The 26411-nt window shown below is 55.5% G+C and overlaps 1 protein-coding gene across 6 annotated transcripts in view; it reads right to left on the bottom strand.

Moving 5' to 3' along the window:
* Window positions 1-763: 763 nt before the first annotated feature.
* RGS3 (regulator of G protein signaling 3) overlaps window positions 764-26411 on the bottom strand; it is a 68757-nt gene continuing 43109 nt past the window's right edge. For 3 of the 6 annotated variants that reach the window (XM_083876148.1, XM_083876152.1, XM_083876151.1), the window contains 7 exons: window positions 26208-26330; window positions 13712-14344; window positions 10926-10999; window positions 5678-5779; window positions 3658-3719; window positions 2356-2522; window positions 764-1978 (listed from right to left, as the gene is read on the bottom strand). In XM_083876148.1, coding sequence (XP_083732274.1) covers window positions 1793-1978; window positions 2356-2522; window positions 3658-3719; window positions 5678-5779; window positions 10926-10999; window positions 13712-14344; window positions 26208-26330 — 1347 coding nt within the window. In that variant the 3' untranslated portion in view covers window positions 764-1792. Of the gene's footprint in view, window positions 1979-2355; window positions 2523-3657; window positions 3720-5677; window positions 5780-5861; window positions 6465-10925; window positions 11000-13711; window positions 14345-26207; window positions 26331-26411 lie in introns of those variants that run through there. The other 3 variants (XM_083876149.1, XM_083876150.1, XM_083876153.1) reach the window with 2 other exon arrangements.

A 26411-nucleotide genomic window follows, 5' to 3' on the forward strand; every position in this document is an offset into this window, starting at 1 on the left:
CCCACCCACCGGGTCCCAGCAGCTCTGGGGTCACCTCTGGGACACCATCCATGGACCCTTGACCCTGCAATGCCAAACAGCATCTCCAGCAGAGCCACCTCACCAACCCTGCTGTGTCCAGCCAAGCCCTGAGCTCTGCCTCAGTGTCCCAGCCTGGCACAGCCTGCTGGTTGCTGGAAGAGGGAAAACAGGCAGCTCCCCAGAGGAGATGGTACCAACTGGAGAGAGCTGTGTCCAGCTGGGACAGCCACACATCCCTGGGCACCACTTTGGGCAGCCCAGCACAGCCCTGTGACACCACAGCCACACCCCTGAGCCAAGGCCAACCAGAGCCAGGGGACACTTCAGGTACCAAACACACCCTGAACAGCCTTTTTACAAAATATCCCACACAACAGCAGTGCCCTGGCTGGGGAGGAGCAGCCCTGCCAAGCTGTGCACGGACCTGGAATAGTTTTTGTTGCTGCAGGAGCTGCAGGAGCTCCTGCTGGGTTTGGGAATTTCCCTGGTCAGAGGTTCATGCCCTGCTGTGTTTAACAGCTGTCCTTGGGAAAAACTCTGCTTTGGGGAAAAACTCTGCTCCTACACCCAGACCTGGCCTCAGCAGCTGCTCTATCGTAAAAAAAAAAACCAGCTCAGCAATTCATGGAAGCAGATTTTCCCTTCTTTAGCCACACAGCGATAGGATTTTACACTCCTCAGCAAGGCGAGGGCTGCACAGCTCCAGCGGTGCTGACAAAACACGGCACGAACAAAAGCCAGCTACAAGAAATTATATTCTCCTTTTATTTACCTATGACCATGACAATGTAGCCTCTTTTTTTTTTCTTTTTTTTTTTTTTTTTCCTAGCTGCAGAGATGCTTTGCACTGTAAACTGGGAGGCAAGGGCCAAGCAGGGGCCCCCTGCTTCCCAAACACAGCATTGTTATCCAAAGTTCAGGAGAGCAGCTGCTGCACAGAGTTGCTTTTTTTTTTCTCCATCACCAACCCCCTCCATCGTTATATTTTGATATTTACACCAGGCTCCCCCAGCGGCCCCGCTGCCAGGGGCATGCCAGGGTCTGGCACACAAAAACCTGCCACCTTACAAAAAAAATCTACACACCCAGAAAAAAAAAAAAGGAAAAGGCATCCGCTCCCGCCGGAGACACACAGAAATATTGCACTTTGTAATGTGGGGATGGGGAGGACACGGCGGGTTCCTATCACACTGCAACGTGTCCAGCTACAGGAGGGCAATAAATAAACAAACACGGGGTGAGGGCAGGATGGGGGTGCTTTGCTCCAGCACAGGGCAAAGACCCAGCTCTTGCTGCTCCAAGGGGGGACCCACCACGAGCTGAGGAAGCACCAGAGCTGCTCCAGGGCAGCCAGGAGGCCCCACAGCACAGGGAAGCACAGCAGCATCCTGAGGCTGCTCCAGTTCACCAGGCTTTAATCCAGGACCACGTTTGTGTCAGTGTTCCCTGCACCTCCTTCCTCTGGGCTCTCTCCACCTTCCTTCCAGCAACGCTCGTGCCTGGGGCAGGTGTTTCACAGTAGTCTTGTGGGAGCTCCTCTCCTGGTTAAATCCACACCAGGGCCACCCCAGAGGCGTCGTACCAGCGATGGGGGCACGGGGTGGTGCAGCAGTACCAGACTGCTCAGCCTGTTTGGTCCTTTTGGCCACTTCAGCTGCCCCACAGCTCGGGGGCACGAGCAGGACACCCACCAGCTCCCAGGAAGGCTTTCCACTGCCCAATTCCATGTAAACACACAGCTCCCAGCCTGCCCCGAGATCAATCCTTGGCTCTACAGCGGGGAGCTGCCTTTCTTCTGGTTGATTATGTCCAAGTAGAGGTCGGAGCGGAGGAAGCGCGGGTACGAGTCCTTCTCCATGAGGCCGTAAATCCTCTTCTGGGCCAGGTCGAAGCAGCTGCGGGTGATGTTCTGCAGGTTCTCCTTGGTGTGTTCCCGTGTGTAGGAGTCCAGGTTGACCTGTGGGGAGAGGAACAAGGGTTGGTGAGCAGCTCTCCAGACTGGGAGCCAGTGTTGCCCCTGATTTTCTTGCTTTCAATTGTTTGAACCTTTGCAGCACCATTCTCACGCTGCTTCACATAAACAATACTCTATTCTTAAAATTATCTGTGTGTTTTGCATAGTTTTGTTCTCTGAGAAAGAACTTGATTGAAAGTAAGAGTGACCAATGGAGTCGGGAGGTTGTGACCTCCTTGGGCCAGTCTCAGCCCTTTGTAAAAATTGTATATAAGTAGAATTAAAGTCAAATAATAAAGAAATTCCATGTTTGACCCTGCTGTCCTCTGGGAGGGTCCACACCCACATCACAAGAGCAAGGATAACAAGCCAGCCCTCACCTCCTTGCAGGACTGGATGGCAATGTACTCAGCGAAGATCTTCTTGGCCTTGGAGACCATCTTGGACTGGGATTTGATCTTCTTGAACTCCTCGCAGGCCAGCCAGAACTCCAGGTTCTCCTCGCTGAACTCGGTGCGCAGGAAGGCCCTGAAGGCAGCGAGTCCATCTGGGGAGGGGACAGGACATGGCTCAATCCCACTCACAGAGAGAGAAAAACCCCACCAAACCCTCAGCTCCTGCAGAGCTGCCCAAAACACCTCCCTGCACTGCCCAAATAAACTCCCAGTGATGGTACTGCCCATCCAGGAGCTGAAGCACCTCCCCAGCCTGGCTGCAGCACTGGGAGCCCCAAGGGAGTGGGGACAGCATCCCCTGGGCTGGGGGAATGATGGGGTGTCTAAAAAAGACTATCCTCCCATCTTTGGGGTGTTCTAAAGCAGCTCCAGCCCCTCTGCACAGCCATGGATCACTGCACCTCCTCCCCAAAAAATCTGGATTAAATCTTTGCTGATATTCTATTAAAATCAGGTGCAAAATAATAGAAAAAAATACTACTATATATTTAAATATGAGTGTTGCGCATTACAGCGTTATAATTGATAGATCTGTATAATAATAACATAGAAAACTTTATAACCAAGTTATATAGTGGATAACAAGTATACTAATACAATAATGGGCTAAAAAATTAATTGACGTGTTTTTCCTGATATATATATATCATATATATTATATATATATGTATTATATATTATTATATATATATTATTATATTATTATACTATTATATTATATTATATATATTGTACTGATATATTTACTGAGTCCTATATTTTAATATTTTATAATATTAATATTATTAATATTTTATTGCTGTGCTAGTAAGTAGTAATTTACTAAAGTGTATCACATAATGCTATCAATTATATATATTAAAATATCAATATTAATTATATATTAATATATCAATATGAGTTATATATTAAAATATCAATATTAATTATATATTAAAATATCAATATTAATTACATATTAATAGATCAATATTAATTTTATATATATATATATAGATTGATTGATTGATTGATTGATTGTATATCAATATATCAATAACACTCCCCAAGCTGGGGGGCTGCAGCCCTGACCTGAAGGGATGCAGACAAGGGACAAACTAATTTTGCTAATTTTGTGCATCCCCAAAACACCGGAAAGGATTAACAGAGGAAATCCCAGCTTTTATCCAGGCACTGGATATTCCCCTGGCAGCAAACACAAGTGGGAAAGGATGGACACACACTCACATTTGTGCAGCAGCAGCTTCTCCAGGGAGTCTCCCCACTTGAGGGCTTCCTCAGGAGTGGGCCTGTTAAAAAAAGGACGGGACAAATTGGCAAAGCTCAGCCAGCAAAAAGCTGCTTTTGCCGCCTTGCTAAACATTTCCAGTGGATTAAAAGCCAGGCTGGGAGCCCAGCTCCCCAAATCAGCCTCCTGTGAAATGTTTCCAGAGGATAAAGCCACACTGTTGTGCCTGAGTGGGCTGGTCCTGCAGCCCCAACAGCAGCTCTGCCCAAAGAAAACCACTGCAGGAAAAAAAAAAAAAAAAAAAATCCAAGGCCAGGAGGTCTGTGCAGGCAGCTGTGGTGTTGGGGAAGAATTAGAGAAGCTCTGGGTGATGCGGAGCTGGGGAAAAGGGGGATCTCAGCTGCCCCTGTCTGCAGTTTATATAAAATGAAAGCTGAGATTTCCAAAGGGGCTAATGAGACTTCTGAGTTAGCAGCAAAGCCAAGTAGGAGAAATCTTGAGTGGAGTGGGAAATGGGAAGATATGGGCCAAATTTTAAAGGAATTTTCTGATCCTATAGCCTGGGACTTTCCATCCGAACAAATTCAGAACCCAGCCGAGGTGGCAAAGTATTTTGTCAGAAAAAGCCAGAGAAGCTGCCAGGAGCTCCCCAAATCAGCCTCCTGTGAAATGTTTCCAGAGGATAAAGCCACACTTTGTGCCTGAGGGGCTGGTCCTGGCTCCCACCTTGGCACTGGCAAAGCCAGGTTCTGCACCAGGCAGCACCAACAGCAGCTCTGCCCAAAGAAAATCACTGCAGGAAAAAAAAAAAAAAAAAAAATCCAAGGCCAGGAGGTCTGTGCAGGCGTTGGGGAAGAATTAGAGAAGCTCTGGGTGATGCAGAGCTGGGGGAAAGGGGGATCTCAGCTGCCCCATTGAAGCAGCCAGAGGAGCTGCCAGGAGCTCCCAAATCAGCCTCCTGTGAAACGTTTCCAGAGGATAAAGCCACACTTTGTGCCTGAGTGGGCTGGTCCTGGCTCCCACCTTGGCACTGGCAAAGCAGCTGGAGGCAGAGTCAGGTTCTGCACCAGGCAGCACCAACAGCAGCTCTGCCCAAAGAAAACCACTGCAGGAAAAAAAATATCCAAGGCCAGGAGGTCTGTGCAGGCAGCTGTGGCACTTGGGGAAGAATTAGAGAAGCTCTGGGTGATGCAGAGCTGGGGAAAGGGGGATCTCAGCTGCCCCATTGAAGCAGCAGAGGAGCTGCCAGGAGCAAGAGCAGGGAGGGCTCGTCTCCAGCTGCTGGAGCATCTCCAGAGCAGAGTGGTTATTCAAACCATCCCCTGGCCAGTTAAAGCTCCCCAAACAGGCACTGGGAGAACGCTGCTGGCAGGTAAAATTCCAGCCCCAGCTGCTGCTGAGCACGCAGGACCTCTCGTCCTCTAGCAGGAGATTTGCAGCCAAAAAAAAAAAAAAAATTTAAACGCTCCTCCAGATACAAAAAAAAAAAAAAAAAAAAAAAACGTTTTCTGCAGCTTTCTTAAATGGGTTAACACAGGCTGCCTGGAGGTGAGGAGCTCCAGATCTCAGAGTTCATCCCCAAACCCCCAGGGTCCCCATCCCCCTCCCCATCCTGATCCCATCCCCATCCCAATACAATCCCCATCCCAATCCCCATTCCCATCCCCATCCCATCCCCATTCCCCAAATGGATTAACACAGGCTGCCTGGAGGTGAGGAGCTCCAGACCACAGAGCTCATCCACAAACCCCCATGTCCCTATCCCCATCCCCATCCCATCCTATCCCATCCCCATCTCCAATCCCATCCCCATCCCTATCCCCAATCCCCATCCCAATCCCATTCCCCAGATGGGTTAACACAGGCTGCCTGGAGGTGAGAAGCTCCAGACCACAGAGCTCATCCCTAAACCCCCTTGGTCCCCATCCCCATCCCATCCCATCCCCATCCCATCCCCATTATCCCCATTATCCCCATTATCCCCATTATCCCCATTATCCCCATTCCCATAGCACCTACTTGAGGGATTTGAGCACTTTGTCCAGCTTTCCAGACGGGTTGGCTCCAGGAGACTCATTCCTCCGCCGAAAAATCCCCAACCGGTTCTTCATGTCCTTGGCTCTAGAGAGAAGATCCGAGGGGTGAGAGGGGCAGGGGACCCCCCAAACCCCTTGGGGACCCCCCGAGCCCCCCAAACACCTACTCCTTCATGGTGTGCCGGCGCTGCAGGCTGCCCGTGTGCGGCCTCTGCACCGCCAGCAGCATCTCCGCGTGGAATTCCAGCGCTTGGGGCTTGGAAAGGTCGCGGAAAAAGGGCATGGCTCGGTGGGGACAGTCCCTGCCGGGGGGACAGCGGGGACAATCCGCACTTGTGTCGCTCTGCTCTGTCCCAGCCTCTCCCCAGCCCGCGGAACGGGAAATGGGAGGGAACAGCGCACAGAGCTTTAAATGCGCCCTGAGAGTGAGTAAAGGCTGTGTCAGCCGCTCTTTGGGACGGCCCCTGCAGCGTTGCTGGGGAAACTCGAGGGAAGGTGGAAAAAAAAAAAAAAAATCAGCGCTGGGGGAGAGGATAGTGGGGCCTTTCAGGAGAGATGGTGGGGGGAAAATAATAATAATAATAATCGCGGCGAGGATTTAGAAGGGTTATTTATAGAGCGGGGCGGAGCTGCCCTGTGTCCCCCCTGCCTGGGGGGTGTCTGTGTCCCCGTGTTTGTGGTGACAGCGCTTTTGGGATATGGGACATGGTCATAAAGGGGTGGTGGGGATTGGGGGGCGCAATTGGGGAAAAGACACCCCCCGCCAACGGGTCCTCACTCTGCAGCGTCCCTGGACAGACAGACAGACAGACAGACAGACAGACTGACGGGCCATGGGGCTCGCAGGTTCCCCAGGGAGATGCCGGTAACACAAAGTTTTATTTTACAGGATTTTGGGGAGCGCCGTGGGAACAGAACCCCCCCCCCAGCCCCCCCAGCACGGCCGGTGCTGCCCCCCTGTGGCCGCGCGCCGTCACTGCACCCGCGGGGACAGCCACTCTGGGGATGGAGACGGTACCAAACACCGCCCAAAAAACACCCAAAAATTCAGCAATGACAAGTTTTAGCTCTCGATCCTTCCTTCTCACTCCCTTTTCTGGCAGTCTGCTCCCAATATATACATACTTCCCTATATACATATATATACACAATATATACTTGAAAAGCAAGTCTAATGCTGTCTTAATTACACGTGGCTGGAACTCTTGTAAGTGGAAAGATTTACAGCTTCCATCTGTGTTTTTTATTTCTTGCATTTAAAATGCTTCTCCTCTATCTCATCGTAAAAGTGCACGCAGACTGTGTTTCGCTGCCTGTGGATTTAATGCATTTATCAAAACTTAAGAGTATCAGTCCTTTCTCAACAACATGTGGATTCTGCCCTCTAAATCTGGAGCTCTTTATCTGACAACATCTCACCAGGCAAGCAAATTCAGTTTTCACTTCTTGCTCTTTCTGATTCTGCAGATTTAATGTCACAGGACTTCCCTCAGGTCGCAGAGCAAGGATGATCAGAGGAGCCACCTCTGCCTGGAAAGATTTACAGCTTCCATCTGTGTTTTTTATTTCTTCCATTTAAAATGCTTCTCCTCTATCTCATCATAAAAGTGCACGCAGACTGTGTTGCACTGCCTGTGGATATAATGCATTTATCAAAACTTGTTGCATTTCTCAACAACACGTGGGCTCTGCCCTCTAAATCTGGAGCTCCTTATCTGACAACATCTCACCAGGCAAGCAAATTCAGTTTTCACTTCTTGCTCTTTCTGATTCTGCAGATTTAACGTCACAGGACCTCCCGCAGGTCGCAGAGCAAGGATGATCAGAGGAGCCACCTCTGCCTGGCCCAGCCATGCCCAGGGACACGAGGGGGGATTCAGGATGCACCACCCGGCCCCAGGTGATGTTCTGCAGACCCACAGCTCTCTCCAGCCCCAGGAGGGTAAAACACAGCAAACACTGGGAAAAATGACAAGTGCCACAACCCCAGGGCTCAGGCCATGAGCCACAGGATGATTGTGGAGGGCAATCTCTCCTCACAGTCCCTGGTGCCATCCACACCTCACTGACACAGAGTTTCACTGCCCTCACACCCCCTGGGCCGTGATCCCGGCAGGACACACGTCCCTCAGTGCTGTGAGCTCAGAGTCCCTGTAAGAGCTCCCTGTGTCCCCTGGGTCTCCACCCCCAGAAATGTCCCCCAGAACAAACAGGATGATTTCCCCATCCAATTCCCGTGTAGAAGCTCCAAAGCTCCTCACACCTTTTGCTCTGCAGCACCAAGTCCTGTCACAGCCCCTCTCCCACAGCACAGAGAGGACAAAGCTGTGGCTCCAGTGCCACCACAGAGTCCACGAGGAGACCTGAGTTCATTTGGAGACCTGGCTGCCAGGCACCCAATAAAGGGGGAGACACAGATCCAAACACAGATCCAAACACGGATCCAAACGTGGATCCAAACGTGGATCCAAACGTGGATCCAAACACCATCTGCCTCCTCATCACTGCTCCACCAGAGCCACCACCAGCCAGGGACCCTCCAGCACAACCAGGGACCCACCAGCACAACCCAGGGGGACCCACCAGCACAACCTGGGGGACCCACCAGCACAACCCAGGGGACCTGCCAGCACAACCTGGGGGACCCACCAGCACAACCAGGGGACTTGTCAGCACAACCAGGGGACTTGTCAGCACAGCCAGGGGACCTGCCAGCACAACCAGGGACCCCCCAGCACAACCAGGGACCCTCCAGCACCCAGGACCAGCCATCCCACACAGCCTCGAGCAACAATTTCAGCAGCGTTCCCACTTCAGCAGAGGCTGGCAGAGCACTGAGCACCCCTGGTGTGACTTGTGTGACACACGGGGGTCACCTCCCGTGTTGTGCTCTACAACCCTCGGCACAAGGCCAGAACACACCGGGCAGGTGGTGGTGTCTCCCTGAGTGGATATTCCAGCCAGAACACACCAGGCAGGTGGTGGTGTCTCCCAGGTGGATTTTCCAGCCAGGACACACCAGGCAGGTGGTGGTGTCTCCCAGGTGGATTTCCCAGCTGGAACACACACACTTAGGGCAAACACCTCCTAAGGAAGTTCCCCAACTCCTCTTGCACACTCTTGAAAAAGAGCGGCACCGAGCCAGCCACAGGCAGGCACAGCCCCCACACTGCACAATAAACGCCACAGCAAAAATAATTCCATTCAAAAATTTTCTGTTTTCACTCCGGAATGACCTCTATAAAAGTGATCTACCCCGGCACCCCAACAGGACCAAGCTGCCTCCAAACCACCCCCTGTACAGCACATCCCATTTCCTCTCAGGATGCTGCACGCCCTTACCTTTCCAGGTATTTTTCAGAGAAATCCACCATGGCGTGGCACATCGGGGGCCCGGCCGAGGAGCGAGTGCGGACCCGTTGCCCCCGCCCCATAAATACCCCCAGAGCCGGCTGGGACCGCACAGAGCAGCCAATGGCGCTGCCAAGAGCTCCCCGGAGCATCATCATCATCATCCCTGCCGCCTCAAGGTGATGCTCAACCCGCCCCTGACCCCGAGCTGAGCCTCCTCCCCCCGCCAGCCCCGCTGTCCCTGCTGTAAAGGCTTCCTTTTCATTTCTAGGGCTGGGATGGGGGGGGAAATGATAATAAATAGAGATAAAAATAGGCGCGGCAGCGATGAGGCAGCGCGGGCCGACAGTGCCGCTCGCTGGTACAGCCACAGAGCATCCCTGAGCTGCTCAAAGGGCGTGTGGCTCCTCCACCTGCCCCTGGGACACCTGGAGGGGACATGGGGACACAGAGCCATGGACATCCCCTGGTACCGGTACCTGTCCGTTCCTGAGCATCCCCACCCGTGTGCGTCCCCTCCATCAGTTCCAGCTGTGTTTGAGGGGAGCAAAGACCGCCTTGTCCTCACTTTTTGGCACCCCAAGCCTTACCGGGAGCGGTGGAGGAGCTGCCCGTGTCCCCTCGGGGGTGTCCCCGCTGTCCCCGTTCCCACCGCGATGGGAAAACATCCCCAATTCCTCCTCCCGGCAGGGGAAGGAGGCCCCCAGCTCAGATTTCACCGCTTCCCTGGCCTCTCCTTGAACCCGGGAAAGCTTTTTATCCCAAGAGTTGGTGTCTTTACCCTGTCCTGGCACAGGGGATGGCCCCCAGGCACAGGGGATGTCCCCAGGCACAGGGGAGGGGATGGCCCCCAGGCACAGGGGATGGTCCCCAGGCACAGAAAGGGGATGTTCCCCAGGCACAGGGGATGGTCCCCAGGCACAGGGGATGGTCCCCAGGCACAGAAAGGGGATGTTCCCCAGGCACAGGGGATGGTCCCCAGGCACAGGGGATGGTCCCCAGGCACAGACACAGGGGATGGTCCCCAGGCACAGGGGATGATCCCCAGGCACAGGGGATGGGATGGTCCTCAGGCACAGGGGATGTTCCCCAGGCACAGGGGATGGTCCCCAGGCACAGGGGATGGTCCCCAGGCACAGGGGATGGGATGGTCCTCAGGCACAGGGGATGTTCCCCAGGCACAGGGGATGGGATGGTCCCCAGGCACAGGGGATGTTCCCCAGGCACAGGGGATGGGATGGTCCCCAGGCACAGGGGATGTTCCCCAGGCACAGGGGAGGGGATGATGCTCTCCAGGCACAGGGGATGTTCCCCAGGCACAGACACAGGGGATGGTCCCCAGGCACAGGGGATGATCCCAGGCACAGGGGATGTCCCCCAGGCACAGGGGATGTCCCCCAGGCACAGGGGAGGGGATGATGCTCTCCAGGCACAGGGGATGGTCCCCAGGCATAGGGGATGATCCCAGGCACAGGGGATGGTCCCCAGGCACAGACACAGGGGATGGTCCCCAGGCACAGGGGATGATCCCAGGCACAGGGGATGTTCCCCAGGCACAGGGGATGATCCCAGGCACAGGGGATGTCCCCCAGGCACAGGGGATGGTCCCCAGGCACAGGGGATGTCCCCAGACACAGGGGGTGATGCTCTCCAGGCACAGGGGAAGGAGATGCTCCCACCCCTGGGCTGGGCACTGTCCCCAGCACACCCCACCGCCCTCCCTGCAAACAATTCCATCTGCAGTGAGACCCCAGTTCGTGGCTTTCGGGGGGAAATATGGGGAGCCTGAGGGCTCCTGGTACCAGTAGGGCTCAGCTGAGGTGTCTGAGGCCACAAACACCCCTGGCACACCCCGATGCCACCCCCTGTGTGACACTTACAGGCTCCTGCTGCGTTTCTTGCGGGAATTCTCGTCCCCTTCGTCACAGCTGCACTCGGGGTCTGCTCCACTCAGCTGGGGGAACACAGAAACAGTGTCTGTCATCACAGCAGGGTGTCACTGTGTGTCACCAGCCAGCAGGGCCAGCATCCCCACAGCACCCACAGCACCCACAGGGACCCTTCTCATGATGACAATGACACAGGAACTACAGGAGGACACTCATAGCCCCCATCCTGATGCTGAGTGGGCACAGGGGTCCTGCCACCACCCAAAGAGCCCCCCAGAACCAGGCTGGGCACTCAAAATAATCAGGAATTCCCAGCAGTCCCCAGGCAGGAAAAAATAGAACACTTCACCTATAATTGAATCATATCATTGCAGTTACAAGTCTGCTCTGTGACTGCTGCTCCAGGACAAACCAAAGGGGATCTGGGATGTGCCGTGAGCTCAGGGCAGCACCAGCAAAGCCTGGACCAGGCTGGGAGACCCGCAGGATCAACACAACTCGGGGGATTTACATCCCATCCAGATGCTCAGAGCCAGCCCTGCATCCCTCCCCGAGCATCCCCAGCTCATCCCAGGCCTCCAGGAGCTTTCCAGGAGCTTTCCAGGAGCATCCCCCCGCGGCCGGGCCGTGGGAACCCCGCGCTCAGCCCCAGGCCTGAGGTTTTGGACATTTCCTTCCATTCTGAGCCCGAATTTCCGGAGTTTATGGGGCCCGAACAATGCGGTCCTCGCAGAGCACCTTCCCTGGGCAGCTCCGGCTGGCCGGGGTTTCCTGCCATTGTCTCCGAGCTCAGGGACAAAAGGCACAGCAGAGCTCTCCCCAGGAGTCCCAGCTCTCCCCACAATGCCCAATAAAATATCCAGCTCCCAGCCCCACCGAGGGAAAGGGGAAAGGGGGAGGCAACGCCGGGCATGATGGGGTTAAAAAGGGCTGTGGAATGAGCCCCCCTGAAACAGTCCCAGATGGGAAAATAAGCAAGGAGCTTGATGGATGTGACAGCCCTGCAGCCTGGAGGGGGAATTCCATGTGGGAATTGGGCATCAGTGTCCTGCTCTGAAAAGCTCAGAGGTTTCATTCGACTGTGCAAAGGCACAGAGGGATAAAAGTGTAGCCAGGGGGGTGGCAGGAGCACAATCCCACAGGGGATCAGGCCCAAGTCTGGCTTCCCTGAGTGCTGCACACCCTCCACGGGCAGATGGAGAGGGAGGGCAAGGGGAGGGGACAAGGGTGGGAATGGGGCAATGGGGCAGGGGGAATGGGGCAGTGGGAACAGGGCAAGGGGAATGGGGCAGTGGGAATGGGGCAGTGGGAATGGGGCGGTGGGAACAGGGCAAGGGGAGCAGGGCAGTGGGAATGGGGCAGTGGGAACAGGGCAATGGGAATGGGGCAGTGGGAATGGGGCAGTGGGAACAGGGCAATGGGAATGGGGCAGTGGGAATGGGGCAGTGGGAGCAGGGCAAGGGGAATGGGGCAGTGGGAGCAGGACAATGGGAACGGGGCAGTGGGAATGGGGCTGCAGGGTGGCAGAGCTGCAGGGTGACAGGGCTGGAGGGTGGCAGAGTGACAGGACTGTAGGGTCGCAGGGCTGCAGGGCTGCAGGGCTGCAGGGTTGCAGGTTTGCAGGGTGGCAGGGCTGCAGGGCTGCAGGGTGGCAGGTTTGCAGGGTGGCAGGGCTGCAGGGCTGCAGGGCTGCAGGGTGGCAGGGCTGCAGGGCTGCAGGGTGGCAGGGCTGCAGGGCTGCAGGCTCGGGGCCGCACACACAGCGGCACTGTGAGCTCTCCTTGCGGCCGCTCTCCCGGCAGCGCTCACAGGACACTCTCCCCCGGCACTGACACTGTCACCGCCTCCCGGGCAGTGCCACAGGCACCGACCGTGTCCCCACACACGGGGGTGGCTGTTCTTTATCGGGGATGGGTCTGGACCCCCCAGCTCCTCCTGCACACGACTGCTGGCATCAGCTCCAAGAGGGTTTGGACAACCTTGAGGACAGCAGCCCCATCCCAGCAGGGTGTGACCCAGGGAAGGGCTTTCACCAGCTGCTCAGGGGCTCTGATCCCAAAAATCCCTCCAGGAAACAGCATCAGAGTGGCTTTTCAAGCAACGTGGCAGGAAGAGGGTTAACCCAGCATGTGTTTAACCCCAGGGCCTGCAGCAGCCTCTCCTGCCAAGGAGCCCATTGCTCTGGAGCAGAAGGGGGCTCTGCAAGGGGGTCCCAAGCAGTGAAACATGGTCCTGGGATGTGAAATGAGATCCTGAGATGGGAACAGGACCCGGAGCAATGGGCTGTGATTCTGGGCCAAGCACCAGAGCCCCAGGCAGCACCCAGAGCCCCAAGCAGCACCCAGAGCCCCAAGCAGCACCCAGAGCCCCGGGCAGCACCCAGAGCCCCAGGCAGCAGCACCCAGAGCCCCGGGCAGCACCCAGAGCCCCAGGCAGCACCCAGGGCTGAGGCAGCAGCACCCAGGGCTGAGGCAGGGATGGAGCTGGTGGAGGCCCAGGGGTGCAGAGCAGGGTGTAGGGCCAGGGGCCACTCTCAGCACCCTGCCAGTGTCACCTGGGGAGAATGGGGACAGCAGAACTTCCCATAAATGATCTCTGCACTGTTCTCTCCAGCCCAGGCTGGTGGCTGAAGGCAAAGCCCTTTTTACCCACCACCCTGCAATAAACCCAGGTGTGTCTAGAACATCTCAGCTCTGCAGCGTTCCCTCTCCCTGCCCTCCACGGATGTCCCTACAATGCAGGACACTCCACCCTGCAGCTCTCCCAGCCCCACGTACCTTCCTGTGGCCCGAGAAGAGCAGCGTCAGCTGGTGGATGGAGCCACCATTTTTCACCAGCTCCTTCTTGAGTGTCCTGGGGGAAGGCAGGGCCCAGTGTGGGGCGGTGCCCTGGCTGTCAGAGCAGTTCAGGGTGGTGTCGGAGGTGAAGCAGTGGCCCTTGGCCTCCTGCAGCAGGCTGCCCTCGCTGTGTGTGCGGCGGCGCAGCGAGCCCTGCACGCTCAGGGTGTAGCCAGCCTGTGCCCCCGACGTCTCGATCATGCTGCTGCGCTTCAGCTCGTTCCTGTCCAGGTACTGCTCGTCACTGTCCTCCTCCTCCTCATCATCATCCTCATCCTCATCTTCTTCTTCTTCTTCTTCTTCATCCTCCTCCTCGTCCTCACCGTCCGTGGCGGCACCCACCGCGCTCTGGCTGAAGGTGCTGTCCAGGCGCAGCTCGGGGATGACAAAGGCTGGCAGGGAGCTGGGCTGCTCCTCTCCCTTTGTGAGCTGCTTTTCCACCAGGAGAGGAGCCTGGGTGGCCCCCGGAGTGTCCCAGGGCTGGGCCAGAGGTGCTGCTTTGGCAGCTGGAGGGGCATCACCCACTGCTGCCTTCCCATCCTCCGAGGGCTTCTCCGCGTCCGTCTCCAGCATCTGCCACAGGAGAGAGAAGGTAAAGAAGGATGAAAGCAGGAACACCCCAGATCTCTGTGCCCACCTGCCTGGGGAGCCTTTCACCTCCTCACACCCACCTACAAGGCTGGAAGTGATCTGAACAACGCTAACAGTGCTCTGGTGGGGTGGGATGGCATCGTCCCCACGTCCCCAGGTGGTGCCAAGTCACCCATTGTCACCCCTGCATTTCTTGGTTTCAAGTGTTTGAGTCTTAGCAGCCTTGATCCTCAGGCTGCTGCATGTAAACAATGGGTATTCTTCAAACTTATCTGTATGTTTTGGATTCTTGTTCTCTGAGAGAGAACTTGACTGATGGTCACAGTGACCAATGGGGTCAGGAGGTTGTGACTTCCTTGGGCCAATCTGGGCCCTCCACAAAAAATGTATATAAGCTATTGGAGTCAGATAATAAAGAGCCTTCCATGTTTGACCTGCTGCTGACCCTGAAGGTAAGAGTGAAAAGGTCCCTGTGACACCTGCAGCACCAGCTCTGTCCCACCCAGCCTGGCTCACCCCAGCAGCAATTCAGCATCACCTCAACTCCCCCAGTGAGTCTGAAGACAAAAATAGAGGGACCAGGATGTGCTTGGTCCCTTCATGCCTGCTCCATTCATGGAACAGCTGGATTTGGTGTCACCACAAAGGAAATGCTCCTCTCACCCCATCCTTGGGGTTTTTCCACTCCCCCCACAGTAAATTCCTTGCAGGAAGGGAATGTTCCCAGCCCTGCTGTTTGCACCAGCCTCAACCATGCTGCTGATGTTTTATTTGTCTTGCAATCACTGTCATCATTATCTCATGAAATAATTAGAGGAAAAACCCACACAGCCCTCTTGAGTCCCTCCCCCCAACACTATCTGCCCACTCCTCCTGCTCACATTTGCTGGGTGCCTGGATCTGATAAGGTCCTAGAAGGAAATGAACAGGCTCCTTTAAAATGAGAGACATTTGGGGATTAAATTAAATCCTTGCACTAATTCAATCAGAGCCTCTGCTGCTCTTCTCTGGCATGGAGGGGATGAGCAGCAGCCTCACCACCAGCAAGGCTTGGTTCCATCTCGGGCTGGAGATTTGGGACCTCGAGGATGGGTGTGTGAGCAGGTTTTACACTCACAGGATGGTTTGAGTTGGAAAGGACCTAAAGCCCATCTTATCCCACCCCCTGCCATGGGGTCCACTGTCCCAGGCTGCTCCAAGCCCCAATGTCCAGCCTGGTCTGTTCTTTCTTTTCCTTCTGCATCTAAACATGTTCCCTTGAGCTCATGGGACAGGAGTCCACATGGACACACGTCACAGAGTCCCAGACTGGTTTGGGTTGGGAGGGACCTTAAAACTCATCCCATCCCACCCCAGCCATGGCAGGGACACCTCCCACTGTCCCAGGGTCACCTCCCACTGTCCCAGGGTCACCCCCCACTGTCCCAGGGTCACCTCCCACTGTCCCAGGGTCACCCCCCACTGTCCCAGGGACACCTCCCACTGTCCCAGGGTCACCTCCCACTGTCCCAGGGACCCCTCCCACTGTCCCAGGGTCACCTCCCACTGTCCCAGACTGCTCCAGCCCCAATGTCCATCCCAGGGATCCAGGGGCAGCCACAGCTGCTCTGGGAATTCCATTCCAACCCTTCCCAGGGAACAATTCCTGCCCAATCTCCCATCCAGCCCTGCCCAAAGCCATTCCCTGTGTCCTGTCCCTCCATCCCTTGTCCAGATTCCCTTTCCAGCTCTCCTGGAGCCCCTTTAGGCCCTGGAAGGGGCTCTGAAATCCCCCTGAGCAGCTTTTCCAGTATCTAAGGGGAGCTGACACCTTCTCACCCCTTCATGTGGCCGAGGAGGTGCTGGAGGAGGCAGCAGTGGGGGCAGTGCTGGTGCTGTCTGAGGGAGGTGCTCACCCCAAACCTTCATTCCATGCTCCCACTGCAGCAGCAGCACCTCAGGAGGCAGCAGCCAACATCTGGATTTCTCCATTTTCAATGTCTCACTGCTCTCAGCATCTGGGTGTCCCTGCCCTCCGTGTGCAGATTTCCCTTTTTTTCACCACCTGCATCTTCCCCCTGCACTCAACAAATTGATTTTTTTTTTCCATTCCCAAAATCTGCATTTCCCTGTCTGCATCCAGGCAGGTCGAGGGGATTTATTCCATCCACTCCCTGGGGGATCTCACACTTCACCCTCACACTGAGAGGCCAAGGCAGCATTTCCTGAGAAGGGGAAGAGAAAGCAGAAGCAAAAGCCCAGGAAATCTCTCTGGGGTCATTTTAGAGAAGGAGGATGATAGGTCTGAGACCAGAGCAACAGCTGGAGAGTTCCTAAGAATGATCTCCTCATTGAACAAATATATATATTTTTTTATTATTATTATTATTATTATTATTTTTATTTTTTTTCAACCCAGCACTGCCCTGCCTGCTCCAACACCCTCAAACCTTGCCCCTGTTACCCACTCCTTGAGTTCTCTTTCCCTTCAAGGATCACTCACTATCTCAAAAATTAAGTTTTTTTCAAGTTTTATTGAAACCAAGCCAGGGCAGAAGAACTGCAAATCCTCTGGTTCTGGTTCTGTACCACGAGCAGGTTTTTTCTGAGTTTGCTGCTCACATCCAGGACTGTTCCAGTTCACCAGCAGAGAAAATTCCAACGAGCATCAGCACAACCTTGACTTGTCCAGCATTTATTTAAATAATGTGGCCTTTGCTGGTGGCCCACAGCTGGGAAAAGCCCAGGCATGGAGACAGCAGAGCTGAGAGCTGAAATCTGCCCTGCCCTTGCCCTGCTGCTGCCAGAACTTGTGGCATTCCCTGGAATCCCCAGCAAGTGGAGGTCTGGGATTTTTTAAGAATTTTTTTTAGGCTCTCAGCTTCTCATTTCAAAGCCTCTGCTCCTCTCAGTCATGGAGCCACTGTGGCTCAAGGAATGCCTGGCCACAGAGATATTTAATGGAGATTTTTCCTGGCTCCTGATGGGGATGCTGAGGTTTTCTCTTTCTGTTGTGGTGATGCTGAAGAAGAGGAGGCAAAATAGAGCTGAGAGAGTGCCCTGCCAGCACAGACTTTGGGCACACACACGTCCCCCTCCTGCTCCTTGGGCAGCCAAATCTAAACTTCCCTTTAATCCAGAGCCCCAGGATCCCCAGGCAGCTTTGGGCCTGCCCCTGCTGCCAGTGCCACAGCAGGGCTTTCACTCTCCTCATCCAGGATTACATCAAAAGTAGCTGTAGGAGACTCATAAATTATCTTCAGGTTCTGCACCTGCACATTGAGCCTCTGCTCTCCTTGCCCTGCTGCTCCCACGAGCTCCTCCAAAGGCTGGCAGGCAGCAGCAAGGTCCTGGCCTGCAGACAGGGAATCCCTTGGGCACAGCCTGGACCAGTCAGCCCCATAGGCCAAGGAATTGTGCAGCACGTAGGATGACAGGATGACACATTCCTCTGTGTTTTCTGCTTTAAAGCTGAGCTCAGCTACGTGTTGTCACCACGGACAGCAGTGACATGGCACAGCCACCCCCAGAGCTGTGCTCAGCTCCTGTCCTGCCTGCACTGCTGGAAGGAGCTGGGTCTGCAGGAGTTTGTGCCTGTCCCCTCTCTGAGCCCACCTGGCTGCCTGCAGTCTGTGAGACAAATTGTCACCACACTGGGGGTACCTGGATGTCCCTTAGAGCACCCCCAGCCCCTCTCAGAGAGGAATGGCCCAGCCACCAGCCCACACCCCCTGTGATGGGGACACAGCTCCTGGGCTGGGCTGCAGCTGCTGCCTGCAGCCTCATCAGTGCAGGGCCACTGCTGGGGCACCCAGAGCTGTGAGATGATGTCTGGGCCATAAATATCCCTGGCAGTAAAAACCCAGAGTGGTGGGAAAGGGGGAGGGAGGAGCAGATCCTGTCACTGCCGTTCACCCCACAACCCTCAGCAGCTTTTCCTTTCAGTGCTGCTCAGGGGAATCTCTGCAGCATTTGGAGCTCTGTCCCCTGGGCAGGATGAGGGAGGTGACAACCACAGCCTGATGCATTCACCACTGCAGATCCACTGGGAGGGACTCATCCCAACACCACTCACACAGGACCATGGGGCTGGTGCTGGAGGCTGTTCCTGCTGCAGAGCAGAGATCACTGGAAGGAAATATCCACCAAGAGGAGGGGGCCTGGCAGGGCAGCTTTGCTGTGACTCCTTCCAACAGGCCAGAGCCACACACAGGAGGGAGGAATCCCTCCCAGATGGTCCCAAAGCCAACCCTGGTGGCTCCAAAGCCACCTACAGCCCTCCCACAGTGCTGCTGACAGGCCTTGCCCTGCTGTGCACCAGGAAAACTCATTCCAGGGCAGGACACCAAGCCCTTGTGGAGGAGCAGGGTGCCAAGGGGGCAGGATGTAGCTGTGCCTGACACTCTGGGCATCAGCACCCAAAGCCCCCTGGAATTTTGAACAGATCCTTTGGCTCTGCAGAAATATCAGGGTTTGGGTAACTTTTAGGGAGTTAGTTGAGCTTGGCTTGCTCTGCCTTGCTCAGAGGGAAGAGAAGGAGCAGCCAGCCAAGGCAGGAGGGGTTTGGGCACAGCAGGGCAGGGCTCCAGCCTGGCAGGCTGCAACAAAGCACTTCCAGCACCTTCATTAACTCACAGCAGCGCTGGCTCAGAGCACTGTGACCACCCTGTGCAAATGATCTCACACTGCCCAGCCCCTGGCGCTGCTGGCGCCACTCCTGCTGCATTTCCCTCTCACCAGCCCCTCTGGGGGATTGTCCAGGATGGCCCTTGCAGGGTTTGAAGCTCCTCTGGCCATGGTGGGAGTGTTGGCAGCCCCAGCCCAGAGCAGTCCTGTGCTGGGGTGGGGATGAGGGATGTGGGGTCACTGGGTGCAGCTGCAGAACATCCCCAGAGCTGTTTGTGGAGGGGCAGCTCTGCTCTCCTAATGCTCCAGAGCTCAGCTAAGCAAAGGGACAAACCCAGGGGGGCTGTGGCTCTGAGATCCCATCTGCTCCACACCTCCTGCCTGTGCCTTGGGCATTGGGAGCCCCTGGAGACACCAGGAACAGCACCAAGAGCTTCAGGGCTGAGAAGCAAGGCCAGGGCAGCCAGAGTTCAGTGACCCAGGGTTCAGGGGAGGTGATAAACACCATCTGTACCCCAGGCCATGTCTCAGCTCCCTGGGGCCTTGGGATGTGTCCTTGCAATGAAGGCTGGAAGCCAATTGATGTGCAGCTGTTCAGCTTGGAGAGGATTCTGGGGAGAATTTAGAGCCCCTTCCAGTGTTTAAAGGGGATCCAGGAGAGCTGGACAGGGACTGGGGACAAGGGCCTGAAGTGACAGGACAAAGGGGAATGGCCTTAAGCTGAAGAAAGGCAGGGTTAGGGCAGATATTAGGAAAAAAAAAATCTTTACTATAGAGGTGGTGAGGACCTGGCACAGGGTGCCCAGAGCAGCTGGGGCTGCCCCTGGATCCCTGGGATGGACATTGGGGCTTGGAGCAGCCTGGGACAGTGGGAGGTGACCCTGGGACAGTGGGGGGTGACCCTGGGACAGTGGGAGGTGTCCCTGCCATGGCTGAGGGGTAGAACTGAATGATTTTAAAGATTCCTTCCAACCCAAACCAGTCTGTGGTGGTTCCATGACTCTGTTCAAGGAGGGACAGGCTCCCTCCAGATTTTTAAGTGGACAGAGCTGAACTGACTGAGAGAGGAAGAGCATCTCTGGTCCCCCACAGCCTCACAAATCCACAGAGCTTTTGGCTGTAAAGAGTTTTCCCAGCCCAGGGTCAGAGCTGGGATCCCTGGTGTGGAACAATGGAAGAAGATTTTATTTTGGTTTTGTGACCTGGCTGCACCTCCAGCCAGCTGATGCTTTAACCCTCATGGGACAGAATCACCCTCAAGGTTTCTCCCCTATCTGAGCCCCCTGAGAGCACAATTAGGGGCTGGGAGGGTGTGGCCAGGCTCAGGTTGGCCCTCCAGGTACTGCTGTGATGTGCTCAGGTATTGTGGGAGGAAAGGCTCTGGTGAAGATCCAGGTTCTCTGCACCCTTGGCCGTGTCCTGCCCCACAGCAGAACCCCCTGGAGCACAGCTGGGACAGCCGGGGCAGCAGGCTGGAAATGGAAACAATTCGGCAAAAAATGGAAAGCCAAAATTAAAAGACTTTGGCCAAAAAAACTAAATAAGAAGGTACAAAATCCTCCTCTCCTTCCCCATCAAAGAGCTCTGACCAAACTGCTGTGGGGGAAAAACACCTGCTCAGAGACATAGGGGAGGAATGGGGTTATCCACAGCCTTGTCCCCAAGGGTTTGTCACAACCACCCCAGTGACTGTGCAGGGAAGGCCCGGGAGATGCCCCAGGGTGAGGAAAAGGGGGTTGTTGGGATGTGAAGGGACAGCCTGGGGTGTTCAGGATGAGGAAGAGGAGGCAGGGGATGGGACAGGACAGGGTGACCCACACAGAACTGTCCCCAGGTGCCCAGGGGGAGCAGAGCTGTCCCCACACTCCCCCAGCCCTCCATCCCTCCCTCCCCATCCCCACGGCGCTGCTTCAATCAGCCCTCCATCAACACACAGTTGGCTTTTGCTGACAGCTCATTTACTCGCACTGGTCCAGCACGTTGTAAATCAGTGAGAAAAACACTCTCCTGCCCTTCCTGAGCAGGGGGACGGCCAGGAAGGGGCTCCAGGCCCCCCCTTTGGGCACACACACACACCCACCACCCTCTCCATCCCAGCACTGGAGCCCCAGCAGGGACTGGGATCATCCTCTCCTGCTCACAGCCAGGGTTGGGAAAAGTGCTGAGCATCCACCACCTCCCTGGGGAGAAACAAGGAGGGAGCATCCCCATCCTGGACTCCCCAAAGTCCACGCCACAGAGTGTCCGTTAATTATTTTTAGCTTTAAGGTTAATCTGCATCTTTCAGATACAGCCAGCCATCATCTCTCCGAGGTAATCTCAGGTCACGGAGCCAGGAGGGGAGGAGAAATCAGCCGTTCTGAGTGTGGAAGACACAAAGAAACAAGCAGTGAGAATCAGACGGTGGCAGCAGGTCCGTTACTCACAGTGGATTTGTGCTGTGGAGCTTTTTTTTTTTCCCTGGCTGCCAAACCTGCTGGAGCAGCTCCAGTCCCTTGTGTGCCTTGTCCTGCCCCTGCTCTGCAGTTTTCTCTTTCTTTAGGGCTGAATTCCCTGTGCCTTGTCCTGCTCTGCAGTTCACCCTCTCAGGGCTGAATTACCCTGTGTCTTGTCCTGCAGTTTTCTCTCCCTTCAGGGTGAATTTCCCTGTGCCTTGCCCTGCAGTTTTCTCTCTCTTCAGGGCTGAATTACCTGTGCCTTCTCCTGCTCTGCAGTTCACCCTCTCAGGGCTGAATTACCCTGTGCCTTGTCCTGCCCCTGCTCTGCACTTCTCCCTCTCTTCAGGCTGAATTCCCTGTGCCTTGTCCTGCATTTTTCTCTCTTTTCAGGGCTGAATTACCCTGTGCCTTGCCTTGCCCCTGCTCTGCACTTTTTTCTCTCTTCAGGCTGAATTACCCTGTGCCTTGCCCTGCAGTTCACCCTCTCTTCAATCTGAATTACCCTGTGCCTTGCCCTGCCCCTGCTCTGCACTTTTCTCTCTCTTCAGGTTGAATTACCCTGTCTTGTCCTGCTCTGCAGTTCTCCCCTCTTCAGGCTGAATTACCCTGTGCCTTGCCCTGCAGTTTTCTCTCTTTTCAGGGCTGAATTACCCTGTGCCTTGCCCTGCAGTTTTCTCTCTTTTCAGGGCTGAATTACCCTGTGCCTTCTCCTGCCCCTGCTCTGCATTTTTCCCCCTCTTCATGCTGAATTCCCTCGAGCTGGTGCAGCAGTTTGAGGGCAGCCCAGCCCTGCTGCTCAGCACCCAGGCCGGGGTTAACTCGGTTAAAGGCACAAAGCTGCTCCTCCATAATCACATTGCCATGGCTGTGGTTCCTGGCAGCCCCAGCCCAGCTCCAGCCTGCACACAGCCCTGCTGGGGAAGCTTTGCTGCCAAGCTGGCTCACCCTGGGGAGGTGTTTTACAGGGGCTTGCTCAGCACAGAGCACAGAGGAGGGAGCAGAGCTGGACACAAGGATGAGAGGGGGAAGGCTCTGCAGATGGAGAAAATACCCACAGAGTAATTCCTGGGAGCTGCTGCAGCTGCCAGGGTGGGTTTGCAGCTGCCAGGGTGGGTTTGCAGCTGCCAGGGTGGGTTTGCAGCTCGGAGAAGTTCAACCAAGCCTTACAGAGCCCCATTTACACCACATCCCCCAGACACTGGGGACAGAGAGCTGTTTGACCACACCAAACCCCAGAGCTCCCCCTGCACTGACTCTGGCAGGAAAAGCCCACTGGGAGCAGGGCTGGACTACCACAGCCTCATCCCTCATGGATTTCTCTTCCTCCATCTCCAGGAGCAGATGCTGCATTTGCTCAAGTCCCCCAGACACCAAGAGCTTTGCTCCAAAGGCAGCTCTGAAAGCAGCACAGCCCCTGCAGGGCTCATCCTGCTGGCCTGACACCACCATCCCTGGGGGCACTGCCAGAGGCTCTGCCAGAGGCTCTGCCAGCTCTGCAGAGCCACAGGGACCTTCCTGCCCAGGCAGAGCTCAGGGGGGGCTTGAAAAACAAGAGGTACCACCCCAAAAGCCCAAATTGTGTCTGATCTCTGCACAGCTTCACTGTGGCAGCCGTGGAGGCTCCTGAGGAGCTGCTCTGTGCTGGGACAGTGTCCCTTTTCCTGCCCCCAGCACTCAGCTGGCACCGAGGCTGTGCTGGCTCTTCATTCCCACCCCACAGCAAAGCCCACATCCCCTTGGTCAGACTGTGGCCACAGCAGAACGAGCTGCCTTTTGCTGAGCTAGAGCAGTTTGGAAAGCTTTGCAAATCAGATTCCTGGCCAGGCTGATATTTCCAGCTTAATTTATCTGTTCAGAGAGCGCAGACACTGGGCTTTTTCCCTAAATAGCCTCGGTATCAAATGACTGGTGAGCCAAGTTAATGGATCAGTTCTCCCTGGCAAGAAGAAGCTGATTTTCTCAGCTCCTGCCTCCCACTGCTCTGGCACCCCCAGAAAGGTCTGACCTGACAAACCAGGCTGGACACAGGCCCCCTGTGTGCCCACCCTGCCCCAAACACTCTCCCCTGTCCATTTGGGAGCTCCGTCCCCACTCTGCTCCTTCTTGCATTTCACACCACGTTTAGTTTAAAATTGCATCCTGGGCACTTTACACCTTCCTGGCATGGCAATGGTGCTATAAACTCAATTTAAAGTTCCTGGTAGTTGCTGTCGTGCTCCTTTTCTCCCTGCTGGCCCCACACCTCACCAGTGGGATTTCCATCAGCAAGACAAACCCCCTTTGTCACAACTTTGGAGAGCCCACAATGGCTCTCCAGAGCACCCAAAGAACATCCTCTGGGCTACTGAGGCACAGAAAAGATTTTGAAGGAGATGTGATGACTTCTGGAGTGCTTTTTCACCTCTCCAGTGGCCAGGCTCCTTCCACAACTCAGGCAGGGCTGTGAGCACAGCCCAGAGCTCCTGGAATAATGAAGCACCACCAAGATGCCCCTTTTAGGACACTGATTGGAAATGTCCCTGCACATCCCTGGATGATCCCCCAGCCCACTGCAGGATCACACCCAGCAGAGCACAGAGTCACTCCAGCTCCATCCCATGGATCCAGCAGGGTCCCCACGCCTGGGGACAGAGTTGTGCCAGCAAAATGCACCCCAGGACAGCAGGAGCCACCACCAAGGGCTGTCACCTCCATGGATCAGCTGCCCAGGGCTGTGTGCAGAGCAGGAGCTTTGGTTGGTAACCAGGTGCTCAGGCTTTGTGTGCTGCTGTTGCTATTTTAGTCCAGCCTGAAACGTGCAGGAAAAGGAATCCAGAGGCTCCGGCTCCTGCAGAGATGTTTGTGCTGACCCAGTTTGGGAGGATGCAGAGCCACAGCAGCATCCCCCTGATCCAGGGCAGGGCAGGGCCAGACATGAGTGTGCTGTGACCACAGGGGAGAGACACCTGTACTGGACACACCTGGGCTGGAGACACTGACCTGGACACCTGTCCTGGACACCTGTACTGGAGATACCTGTACTGGACACCTGTCCTGGAGTAACCTGTACTGGACATCTGTCCTGGAGTAACCTGTACTGGACATCTGTCCTGGAGACATCTCCCTGGAGACACCCCCATGGACACACCTGTCCTGGAGTCACTGTCCTGGAGACACTGACCTGGAGACACCTGTACTGGACACCTGTCCTGTTGTCACCTGTTCCTGGAGACACCTGTCCTGGAGTCACTCCCCTGGACACACCTGTCCTGGTGTCACTTTGTCCTGGTGCCACTGCCCTGGAGCCACTGCCCTGGAATCACTGCCCTGGAAACACCTGTTCTGTTGTCACCTGTCCTATTCTCACCTGTCCTGTTGTCACCTGCCCTGGACACACCTGTCCTGGAGACACCTATCCTGGAGTCACTTGTCCTGGTGTCACTGCCCTGGAGTCACTGCCCTGGAGACACCTGTCCTGTAGACACCAGCTCTGGAGACATCTGTCCTGGAGACACCAGCCCTGGACACACCTGTCCTGTTGTCACCTGCCCTGTTGTCACCTGTCCTGTAGACACCTGTCCTGTAGACACCTGTACTGGAGACACCTGCCCTGTTGTCACCTGTCCTGGTGTCACCTTTCCTGAAGACACCTGTCCTGGACACACCTGCCCTGGATCCAGCCCAGCCAAGCACCCACATGGGGACAGTGATGTGAGGCAGGAGCTGCACCAGCCAAAAGGGTTTTTTTCCTCTACAATCCCCTTCTGCAGCACTTCAAGCTCTGCAAACCCCCAGCACAGAGATTTCTCCTCCCTCAGAGCAGTGTCACTCCCCAACAATCCAAACCCAATCCCAGGACACTACCTGACCCAGGAGAGGCCCCAGACAGCTGCGTGGGGCAGCCCCAGCCCTAGAGGAGGTGGAGGAGGGTGTTCACTGCACCCACACAGAGCAGGCAAGTGTGACAGAGCCACAGAGCCCTGCACACACTCATTTCTCTGCCAGAGCTGCTGAGACAGCACTCCTGAGCCAGGCTGGAGCTCCTCAGTGAGGGAAAAGTGCTGGGCGTGAAAAACAGCACTGCCCAAATCACCCTTGAGTGCTCTGGGGACATCTGTGGGGTCAGGATCAAACACCTCAACGTGCACAGAGGGGGCAAATCTGTGCCCCACTACTGCCATGACCTTGGGCTTTTCATCACAGCTTGAAGCTCTCCCTCTGCTTTCAGCTCTGTGAGCAGGCTGGGTACAGCTTTGTAGACCCTCAGCTGTCCAAAAATCCAAATCCAAGTGCAGGGAGGTGCCAGCCCAGGCTGCCTCAGCTCCAGCCAGCAGCTGCAAACACAGCCCCTGCTCCCCAGGCAGGGCAGGAAGCTGCAGACACAGCAGGGCTGAATACAAACTCCCTCCTCACCTGGCAAACAAAACAACCTCCTTCCTGCACAGCCCCATCACTGAGCACAGCCCCATCACTGAGCACAGCCCCATCACTGAGCACAGCCCCATCCCTGTGCACAGCCCCATCACTGAGCACAGCCCCATCACTGTGCACAGCCCCATCACTGTGCAAAGCCCCATCCCTGAGCACAGCCCCATCACTGAGCACAGCCCCATCACTGAGCACAGCCCCATCACTGAGCACAGCCCCATCCCTGAGCAAAGCCCCATCACTGTGCACAGCCCCATCACTGTGCACAGCCCCATCACTGTGCACAGCCCCATCACTGTGCAAAGCCCCATCACTGAGCACAGCCCCATCACTGTGCAAAGCCCCATGACTGAGCAAAGCCCCCCGTGCTCCAGGCAGGGATTTCCAGCTCTTACCTTGCTCTCTGGAGGAGCCGCTGCCGGATGTTGCTGCTTGGTGATGTTCTCAGCCAGACACCAGCAGATCCTCTTCTTCTGCTCCTGGGAGTAAGCCTCCAAACTTAATAAGCACTCCGACTTCTGACGTAAAGGAAACACAGGCAGGGAGAAGGTCATTAGAGCTGAGTGTGTCTCCTGCCCTCCCTGCTGCCCTCACACCAC

This window comes from Zosterops lateralis (assembly GCF_965231275.1).
Source record: "Zosterops lateralis genome assembly, chromosome: 20".
Lineage (NCBI taxonomy): Eukaryota > Metazoa > Chordata > Aves > Passeriformes > Zosteropidae > Zosterops > Zosterops lateralis.